Consider the following 11,529-nt stretch of genomic DNA (forward strand, 5'->3'; position numbering starts at 1 on the left):
AGGGTCTAAGGACAGAGGGTGTTGTATGCTGTACAGATTATAAAGCCCCCCCGAGGCAAAGTTGTGATATCGGGCTATATAAATAAAATTGACCTGACTAAACAGTCAAGTCTATAGACAAAATAGAAAGCTCTGAAAGCTACTGTGACTGACTAGCTCAGCGTGTGAATGGCTAGCTCACCCAGCGGCAAACGGGATGTTCACACAGTTTATTCAATGGATGTATTTGTACCATTGACTTGTGTCTCATATGAAGTTAAATAAAGTGGTGCAACACTACTAACAAGCTTTGATAGCTTCCTCCAGTTCCCTCAGAGGTCGGCACTGTCGAGACGACTTGCTATAGGTCAACAGCTTGAGTTTATTTCACCGTTTTAAGTGCTGGTCTGACCAGGCCTCAATAGTCGGCCACACTAGTGAGTCTGTGCAGATATTTGCTTGTAAACAAAAGTAATATACAAAATAAAATTTGACCTGATGATGGTGCTGGATGAAAAGTTAAGGGATAACTAAGATTATTACAGTTTATCCTCCAAAGACCATGGATGTCTGAACTACATTCCATGGCAATCCATCCAGCAATTACAGTTGTAGCCTGAACCAAAGTGGTGGACCAACTGACTGAAATTGCTATTCCTACAGCCATGCCAGTAGAGTGGCTAAAAATCACGAGGGGTAGCTTACACTGACAGTTTACCTCCCTGTCTTCATCTGGCTTTCATTAGTTGAGTTTAGCTGCATTGTACTGTTTTCATTGTGTCTGTCTGAGAGAAAACATCAGACTCAATCTCACTTTGTGTCTGGGGGGTCTGGAGTGGCGGCGTTTCCAGAGGTTCTGGGCCTTCTGGTGGTTTGAAGGACAGCCAGAGTGGCTTCACCACACTCTGTTTGTCTTGGATCAGCATCACCAGAAAAACCATCCAGCTGGGAGGATTATGAAACTGGTGCGGGACACACTGCCTGAAGAAATGCTTTCCTAAGCTGAGCCGGACATGAGGAAACCTTTTCATAAATTACAGCCTTCTTAAAATGTTTTGAGGGAAACATTTCAACAATTAATTTGTGACTATAACTCCTTCTTCCACCGTCTTTTCAGCCAGCTCTCCACCGACTGATCCACATCCAAGATTACAGCGATCATAAAGTTCTCGTGCCATTAAAGTCATCAGAAAACATCAGCTCCAGGCCAGCGCCTCCTCAGATGAATGAAAAGTTGAAATGATCGGAGAAGGCTCAGCCCACCGGCGGTTTTCTGCTCTGCTGCTCTGTTTACAATCCTGCAAAGAGATTTTTCATGGCGTCCAATGAGGCAACCTCATTGGCCATAATTCCCAAGAGCCGGGTCACAATGTCTTTCCCCCAACTTTGGAAAAAACAAATTGTGAATTACTTGCATATAAGGGGGCGCCATGAGCAATTACATGGGGAGGCTGTGTGTGTGGGGGGGGGGGGGGGGGGGGGGGGGGGTTACATAAAGAGCTGGAGGGAACAGTTTCAGAAGAATGAAATAGAAGATAATTTTGATGCCACTGAATCCTACTCACTGGTCCTCTAAAAGCATGACAGGAAAACTTGTCTGTATGAAATGTATGAAATCAGAAAGACTATGATTTCTGTCCTGTTGTAGAGCTCACAGCAGGACCTCCTGACTGTGGAAAAAACATCTCTTTAGATTAGCTTTAATGGGAGATAAATTATAAAAAGTAAGGTAGAGGGGAGAGCTTATGCTGATTGCTCTCCACACTGTCTCTGCTGCTTTGGGATTTGAACCGGCATCCTTTTCATTATAGTCCTGCGCCCTCTGAGAACAGGGGAGCCTTTTGTTTTGTGGTATTTGGAGCATTCCCTTCAGTGATCATCACTCAGACCTGCCCGATTGTTTCTGCTCACTGAAGCTCATGATGTGTTTATTTTCTATTCAAACAGGACCACTAATTGCCCCATGAAGAATCAGAGGTCATGGCGTTGATGGAGCTCCGTCTCCTGGCACTGGCCTTGTGGGTTGGCGTTGGAGTAAAAGTCCAAGTTCGAGGTGACCAGATGAAGCCAGCCTGGGGACCTCTGATCCCTCATCGGCCTTTTATTGTAGTGTGGAACGCTCCTACTGAGTCCTGCCGCCTTCGATTCAAGGTGGACCTAGATCTCAGCGTTTTCGACATTGTAGCGAACCTCAACGAAACCCTAAGCGGACCAAATGTCACCATATTCTACCACAGCCACTTGGGATACTACCCGTACTACTCCAACTCCGGGGTCCCTGTCAACGGTGGACTGCCGCAGAACCAGAGCATCTCCAAACACCTGAGCAAGGCCCGGGCCGACATTGACAAGCTAATTCCCCACAAAGATTTTCGAGGCCTGGGTGTCATTGACTGGGAGAACTGGAGGCCTCAGTGGGTCCGAAACTGGGGCTCCAAGGACATCTACCGCAACAAGTCCAAGGAACAGATCCGGAAACTTCACCCAAACTGGCCTGAGAGCAAGGTGGAGAAGGAAGCAAAGGAAAGTTTCGAGAGGGCGGGGCAAGCCTTCATGAACCTGACCTTAGCCCTGGCTGAAGGTCGCAGGCCGGACGGGCTGTGGGGGTTTTACCTTTTCCCAGACTGCTACAACTATGGGTATAAGCAGTACCCACAACGGTACACCGGCGAATGCCCCAACGTCGAACACGTACGCAACGACCATCTAATGTGGCTTTGGAAGGAGACCACGGCCCTCTACCCATCCATCTACCTGGACTACGAGCTCAAGTCCTCCTCCAACACTGTCAAGTTTGTCCACTATCGAGTCAAGGAAGCCATGAGGATCGCGTCCATCGCCCGTACCGGCTTCACATTGCCTGTGTTTGTCTATTCCAGACCTTTCTACGCCTATACCTTTGTGGTTCTTTCAGAGGTAAGTTTTCAGCTTTTAGTTTTTTGATGCCTCCTTAGAGCATCTTAAATAAGCAAGAAAGCGTTCCTCATATGCTTTCACATGAGCTGAGTATATTGTATGAGCATTTGTAGATTATGAAACAGTGGAAGAGATGGATGTGTGTAAACTGGACAGTTTAAGTTGGATTCAAATGTTTAATTTGTGAAAATGTCCTTGTCACTTTGTTTCAGAGTGACCTGATTCACACCATTGGGGAGAGTGCTGCCTTGGGAGTGTCAGGTGTCGTCCTCTGGGGATCATCAGAATATGCTCGATCACAGGTAACCGTAAAATGTATAAAAACAAACATGCACTACAAAGGATTTAAAATAACTTTCAATACTAAATTAAATAAAGAACCCCCCCCCCCCCACACACACACACACACAAAAAGTTATAAATTCACTTAAAATCAGATCAAAGGAACAGCCTTAAACTAAATGCTTATTATGTTATTGTTACGGTGGGTGGGGTGGAGGCAGGTTGGAGGACCCAAACGCAGGACGCAAGGCAGAGGAGGAACAGTTGAATGGGGTTTAATACAAACTAAAGGCGAGCACACTTACAAGCAGAGTGGCTGATCAACAGAGTCCAAAAACAGGTTATCCAAACAGAAATCCAAACCGGTGAAAATCCAAAATCCGACATGAGCAGGGAAACAGGGAGACACGACGAGGAAGACAGGCAACAAGACTTAACACTTGGGAATCCACACACAGAAGGTAACATGAACAATGACCAGACAAGGGCTGAACAGAAAGACCACACATATATACCAGGGATAACGAGCAGGGCGGGTGCAACACAGGTGAAAGACATGAGGCTAACGAGGCTAACGAGGCAGGCAGAGAGAGAGCAGAGGGAAGAACAGAGAGACAGTCAGGCAGAGGGATACTGGAGGGAATAGACATGACACAGGTTACTGAACACATAACAGATCAGAGGAATAAATATAAATGAATCAAGACACAAGCAGACACATCCCCACTGAACTAACACCAACAAGGAACACAGACCAAAGCGAAGAAAAACACTGAACTGGAAACTAAGGCATCAAGAAGACAGACATGAGTGACAGAGAGAGACGGACATGAGTGAACCCCAAAACACAACAGACTATATAACTGATACTGGACACAGGACAGAACCCAAAACACTAAGACATAAACCGAGACACAGAACGAGGAGCTAAGACACAGAATACAGAGCAGACTAAACTAAAATAATGCAGCTGAGGAACAAGAAGTAAATACTAACATATCCGAGGTACAGGACTGGGAACAAAGACAAAGAACTAAAACACAGGACCAAGAGCTAAGATAAAAGACGAGACATAAACTACTAAGGGCAAGGAACGAGAGAAACAGGAAAATAGACATATGAAACAATGGCAAAAACTCAAACTCACAGGTAAAAAACTAGAACTCATAACAGTTATAGCATTATACCTACATTATGGCATATATTACATAAAGAAGCCACAAAGCATTTTAGGGAACAATAAATTTTAATGACATAAATGGCAGATTGTCACCGTGTATAAAGGCTTCGTATTGTCTGACTATGAAAAATATGAACAGACATCATTATTTTTTCCTCCAGAACCTAATGTTTCCAAAAATAGTGATTTTTTTTCAAACTCTGACAGTCAAAAACCAGCATTTGATTTATGTGTGAAAGAGGTTTCTGTTGGTAACTGTGGAATGTTTTACATCCTGTTTACAGCAGACTCAGATGTCAATCTAGGAGAAAAAGACTATGTCATGTAATCCTCACTGAGAAATGACCTGAAATGGTAAAGAAATTAGCTTTATCACTTGAGTTGAACATTTCCAGTCCCGCTCAGTCATCAGATTATTGAAACCTTATACTTATTACTGCGACGTGCTGGAAACTGTCAGCAGTCCTAGCCGTGCAAGCACATGTTTTCCCCACTATTTAGAGATCTTAACATGGTGAGGTGGTGCTCTAGCAAGAGACATATTTCTTTGCCTTTCCGCCTAAAGACACAAAAGCACGAGGACTGGAAGGAACAGAATGTTTGTCTGCTCTAACAATCCGGGGATGTTAGCATGCCTAGCTGTCTTGTTTTCTGTAACCTAGCGTTACTTCTAAACCTATGAGTTAGCAAACCATTAGCTATATTACTGTGTGGGGTTAAAGCAAATGCAAAAAAAACAGTTTATGTTAGATTTCCCTTATGACACTGTAATATGCTACAATGGCTAACTTTACAAGTACAGTGATGTTCCTTTATTTTACATTTTACATGGATCACCAACTGGTGAAGATGTTGACTTTGTACCTGGGGATTTTTAGCTTTAGCCTCAGTCTTTTTTGCATTATTTCACAGCACTTAGCTAGACATTGTGTATGTAGTCACAAGTGCATTTTCAGGGTTATCACTGTCAAACTAGTCAGTTGGAAATTAAAAAGTCAGCTGAAGATTGACTCATGTCCACCGCATGTAGTTAACATTAATTAGCTAGCTACAGCTGATTAAGTATGCCAGCGACAGTTGCAATTCCAGCAGCAAAATCGACAGTCATTAGGTAAAAATGAGAAGCTGCTTTTGTCTGGAATCAAGGGCAAACTGCATACACTCCATGGCAGAATGGAAAGGGTTAGGGCACAGTAACAGCAGCTAAAGGAGACAGGGCTTACAAACAAACAAACGAAATAGGTAAAACCTGTATGTGTCCTAATGTCTCTTTAATGATAATTGGTTTAGCATATTTCAGCTCACCTCTCCAAATGGCGTTGGCCTATGAATCAAATAAAAAGGCCTGGATGGTAAGAAGTAAACAATCTGATGGTATGGTGTGGAAAACATGCCCAGCAGAGATGCAAAGATGATTTTAAGTTACTAGAAAAGTAAGATCTTGTAATTTTACAGACTAATGACAGTGTCTTTTGTCTCCTGCCTCCTCCAGAGGAACTGCCTAACAGTGAAGAAGTACATTGATGGTCCACTGGGACATTATGTCATCAACGTCACCTCTGCTGCCAAGCTGTGCAGCAAAGCACTTTGCAAGAAGAACGGGAGGTGCGTCCGCAAGAGCCTTGACTCAGGTGCTTACCTGCACCTGAATCCACGCTTCTTCCACATCCACCGCAACCCGGCGCCCAGGGGCCCCCGCTTCCACGTCAGTGGTCACCTCAACAACCACGACATCCTGGACATGAAACACAAGTTCACCTGCAACTGCTACCAGGGCTGGACAGGCATTTACTGCGAGATGCCCCAGGCTCCACCTCCTCCTCCTCCTCCTCCCCCACCTCAACCCGCCATCCCTCTGCCTCACCCCAGGGAGAACAGCCTGCTGGGAGATATCTTGCTCCTCTTATCCCTCCATTTCTCCTGTCTCTGTATCATCATGTTCCTGGGACTCTGTCTGATTATAAAGTGTCTGATACTGTAGACACCAAGCTACAACTGAGTGTTAGCCCAACTTGTGATCAGCTGCAGCTCCCCTTATGTCCACTAGATGCTGCTCCAAGAAAACTGTATTGAAATGACTGTGAAAACTTCTAACTTGTCTTTGAGAAGATCAACAAATTCAAGTTCATTCAAGTAGCTGGATGTACACTTGGATTCCACCGGGCACGGCTACATAACTTTACGTCTGCAACCATGTTTTGTTAAGTACACGGCTTCATACCCAACATGGAACGTTTCAGAAATGGAGCATTTTGCCTCCCTAAAGGCCCTTTCAGATTGGAAGCGATTTGCGCTGCGCTGTCAGCTCAAAACCGCGACGTGCGCGAGAACGCCGAGCAGTGCGCTGTGCTGCGCTTGCGCTTTGTTTGACGCAGCAACAAACTGCAGTGGCGCAGCACAAGCCATTGAAAATAATGGGTTTCACAGCGCAGCAGTGCGGTTGTCGCAGTCTGTCTGAAAGGCCCGTATGTTTGTAGACTTGCTTAGATTTAGATGATTTGATCATTTTTCCTTGATTTATGTGCTTTTTTTTGTTAAATGATTTCTTTTTTGTACTCTTCTTAATGTGTTCATTGTTGATACACAGTCGTAAGTCTGCACAGGATGTTTTAATTACATTTGTGTCTTCCCGCCCGGTTGGATCTGCTCTGTTGCATTAGACTAGCCGCATATTCTCCACTTAGCAGAGCGGAGAGACGCTTCAGGGCGGCTTCTGAAACTCACTGCAGCGCAAGTATTTTCTAGAATGGCCGAGATCAGCTCTGGTTGCTGCCCAGTGGAATAGAGCCATAATCTAATGTGTTTTAGTGGAGATTTTGAAAAGGATTGTTTAATTACAGGAATATTTCACAAAAAAACGAAGTTTTGAGTAGCAAATACCCCTTTAGGCTTACAAAGTCACTCTGAAAAGTTTGCTACGTGCTCCAGATTCACAGAGACCACGTTTCACAGCAAATACAGGAATTCAAAAATCCATAGAAACTTCTAACTGCACCAACCATAATCTCTGTCCTTTCCTTTCGGTTTGGCTCATGGTGGCAGCAGGCTGAGCAAGTTAGCCCAGACATCCCTCTCCTCACCCTCCTCTAGCTCCTCATACAGTTATTTCCAAGGCTACAACAACAACAGTATCATTCAACAAAAAACAAAGCGGGCCACTATTAGTCCTGCATGTATAACCTAACAATTACTTCTCCAGTTTCATAGTGCAACTTAAAACACTGATAAGAGTTATTTTTGCCAAATAAGCTTCAACATAACTGTAACTTTTTTTACACAAGGACTTTTACTGCAAGCTCCTTGCTCTCCGTCATTGAGCCCATGGATTTCTAAATACACTGCCTCTGTTGCTAGTGAAAACTGGAAAGACCATATAAATTTATGTTATGCCAAGTCCCTATGGATGTTTGGATACCTTTTATTTTGCTGAGAAAGTGGGTTTCCATGTGAGAACTTTTCAGAGCCTACAGGACGTAAATATACTCAACGTATGTTTTTGGTTGAATGTTCCTATAAAATTATGCTAATTATGATTCTGTGTTTTTCAGCCTAAATAAAAGTCAACTGCAATAATTACCAATCATACATGTTACAACAAAACAGTCTGCAAGTCTGTCATCCGGGATCAACTGCAGCAAAATGTTAGATTTGTTTTTATTATATTTTAAATGCCTTTAGATTGTTGCAGACAGAACTACTGACTACAGTTATTTTTCTCCAGCAGGAGAACAAAATAAACATAAAAACCTCTTAAAACAATCAATAAATCAACAAAGTCAGTCATTTGTTTAATTTGGGATAATGACTGTAATGAAGCTGACATCACATCTACCACTTCATCAGCCTGCTGAGTGAATCTGCATTTTGGTGATGATGGAGCAGTCAGTCAAATGAGTCATCTAAAGCTGCGGCGGGACAGGTCACATGACCCAACAGTTTAACAATAGTCCCTGTTTGTCCCACGGGAAAGGGAGGGACGGCAGAGTGTCGGGCTTTGGGTGATGAGGGGGGGAAGTTAGGAGGAAGCTTCTGTTGCAGCTGGAGGTTCATGATTCACGTCTGTTAAAAGAAGTGTCAAAACAGAGTAAACTGTGGATTACAGAAAGTGTTGAAGTCAGCTGATTATAAATGAAGGTCTTTACTAACTCGACATAAGCTTTGCAGTTTTATTAATCTGCTGCTGCTGCTGCTGCTGCTGCTGGAGGATCAGAGTGCTGCATGATATTTATGCTTTTAACTGCAGATTAAATGACGGAGCTGAAGGCCATGTGATTTATTTTATTTTTGTTCGTTCTAGGTCTCAAGGGAGAGCTTTGAGTTTTGCAGTCTCATTTTCTTAGATGAATTCCCTCAAATTAGCATCTTTAAAGGAATAGTTCAACATTTTGGGATATACACTTTCTTTCTTGAGAGTTAAGTACAGAGTTGAGGTCAGGAAATGGTTTGCTGAGCTTAACATAAAAACTGAAAAGGATCGAACCAGAAACCTTCTGGTCTTAAACCCGCTTCTCCGATTTGTTGAAAAAATAAATAAAGCAGAGACATGATGTACTGATGGAATTAAAACAGTGGAAATATACATTATACTGGTTTGACATTACAGAGTTTAGATATTTCTGTGAACAAAAAAAATCCTCCAGACCCAAACCACAAAATAGTTAGTGTGTCCATGCCTGCCAAAACGACACATACGAGTGTTTCCCGTACCAATCCAGCAACAGGCGACTGGACTTTAACTACGTTACTTATGTCACATGATATTAAACACGTGGTTAACCTTGCGAAACGGTCACAGTTTTGTTAGGTTAAGGAAACAAAACTACTTGGTTAGGTTAAGTAAACATCGTGGTATGGGTTAAAATAAGTACATTATTCACACAACTCATGTTAATCATGTGATGGAAGTCAGTAGCGTAATGCTCTTTAACTCACTCACCATTTACTTGGTTTCACCTGGGACTCGAACGCCGGTCGTATTTTCAGACCATCCATCAAAAAAGTTTCATTAGTTAGTCATGTGACCGAAAAACGTAATTTAACTTACTTTAACACAAACCTAACCAAGTACTTTTGGCGCCTAATCCTAACCCTAACGTTAACCACATGTTTGCTTTTGTTACCATGACAACAAAGGTCCCGTACGCGTTGCTGGTCAAAGACATTTTGGGAGTCATTGGCAAATGACCTACTCTGTCATTAGGTATAAGGAAGTGTTGACTGTGGCTGCATGGCTGAGAATGGATTAGATTATTGCATGTACAGTCCATTATATCAGGGCATCCCGCCAACGGACAACAAAAAACATATTTTGCTCTTTAAACACTCAATAGCTTTGTCCAACTAGGAATACAATTTACTTTAGTACTCCTGCAAGCAACAGGGCTGTCTTTACTTTGCTGTTTTGCAAATCACCTTCTGATGACTTCGAAATAAATATAAGTTGCCTGGCACATAAAACACTGTGACTCTGAATATTTTACAATAGATTTAAAAAAAAATGAGACTTTGTCCAGTAAAAATACAATTAAGCAGCTTTTAGTGGTTTACAGCTCATCGGAGGACGGCCGCTCTGACCGGACTGAGGAACCACCAAACACTCCGCCCAGAGTGGAAACTGTCAGGTCCACTCTGGAGGAACATTCCTTCACTCCTGAATTTGTTGTTTTTGAAAGAAATGACAAAGAAAGACACACAGTACTCCCTCTCTCCCTCCCACATCTTGTGCCTTCAGGGTTTAGATGTATGAGTCATTAGTTTGAGTTCAAGCACATGTGAATTAAACACATTTTACATGCTGTGTTTCCGAGGTTACTTTACCGTCGTATAGTAATACAGTTCACAAAGCCATCTGACTGTTTTTGATGTTGGTGATGATCCTGTTGCAGCGCAATATTTGTCCGCTTGGATGATCAGCTGAGATCCTTGGTTGGATGTCAGCCTGTAGTCTGCTGATGTGCCGAGTGATCACATATCAGCTGAGGGCGTACGTATAGATATTTTGTGTGTATGAGAAAGTGTTGGAAAACAGCTGTACTAACATCTACTACAGACATTTATTGGCTCCAGATGATGTATTGTAATGACTGGTGATCCCCTGGCCTTTCTCTAGAGCCACTATGAGGTTGATAATTTTGGTTTTGAGCAAGCGGGAAGCTTCCGGTCTGAGACGTGAATCCAATGTGGAAGTCCCGTAAACCTACATTCTATTGAACAGCCAGCAGGGGGCGACTCTTCTGGTTGCAAAAAGAAGTCCATTAGAAATAATGGTAAAATGACCCGACTTCTCAGCTGATTTATTACCTCAGCAAACACTTTCATAAAGAGTTTATGGTCTCAGTCGCTAGTTTCATGTCTTCATCGATACAACATGATGTTCATTTAGTAGATTATGGGCCCATTTAGAGGGAAACAGACCATAAAGCTGTGTATGCTTCAGGGTGGGATTATCTGTGATTGACAAGTCGTTACCACGGCAACCCGTCAATGAGGTTAGAATGACTCGTACCCACGGTACTATGTAAATTTAACCATCACCAGTGAAAAAGCTCATCATAAGTTGGCTGTTCACTTTCTCTGGTGAGCACATTTAGTTTCAAGACTGTTGTTCGCTAGACAAAGTTGTCAGCCCTGTTAAAATGACAGTTTCCGCGAGTTAGAGATGCTCCTAGATAAGCAAGCTAACTAGTTCCACACACGGCTGTTAGCTCCACCGGTTCGTCCAAATATGGTCACTTCCGTGCACTTCCTGGTTACAGAAAATCAACATGGCGGCGTCCTATCGGCCAAACTCGAGGCTTCAAAACGGCAGTCCGCAAACCAACAGGTGACGTCACGATGACTACGTCCACTACTTATACACAGTCTATGGTTTTGAGTTAAATGTCTTGACAGGATGGATTTGGTGAAATTTGCTACAGAGATTCATGTTCCCATCAGGATGAACTGTAATAACTTTATGGAGTAAGCAAATCCCCCAAAACAGGGAATGTGTGGATAATCAGGGGTGGGAGGAAAGGAGCTGAAATGACAGGAATAGTTAGTGTACCAAAGTAAAAAAGGAAGATTAACGGGATGTTACAGTCAGAGGATCACCAAAGTCATTAGGATCCATCCTCTGTAGACAATGAATGTCTGAACCAGATTTCACGGCCTTCAAATCTCTTCATGAGTAA

The 11,529-nt window shown here is 43.0% G+C and overlaps 1 protein-coding gene across 1 annotated transcript; it reads left to right on the forward strand.

Annotated features, from left to right (window-relative positions):
- The first annotated feature begins 1,933 nt into the window (after positions 1–1,933).
- Positions 1,934–8,036, forward strand: hyal6 (hyaluronoglucosaminidase 6). Its single transcript, XM_038705151.1, has 3 exons — positions 1,934–2,895; positions 3,108–3,197; positions 5,850–8,036. Exons 1-3 carry the CDS (start codon positions 1,960–1,962, stop codon positions 6,336–6,338), a joined length of 1,515 nt encoding a protein of 504 aa, XP_038561079.1. The 5' UTR covers positions 1,934–1,959; the 3' UTR covers positions 6,339–8,036.
- Positions 8,037–11,529: the final 3,493 nt, after the last annotated feature.

This window comes from Micropterus salmoides, unplaced genomic scaffold (assembly GCF_014851395.1).
Source record: "Micropterus salmoides isolate LMB-PRFRI ecotype aquatic unplaced genomic scaffold, ASM1485139v1 Ms_hic_scaffold_8, whole genome shotgun sequence".
In the NCBI taxonomy this organism is placed as follows: Eukaryota; Metazoa; Chordata; class Actinopteri; order Centrarchiformes; family Centrarchidae; genus Micropterus; species Micropterus salmoides.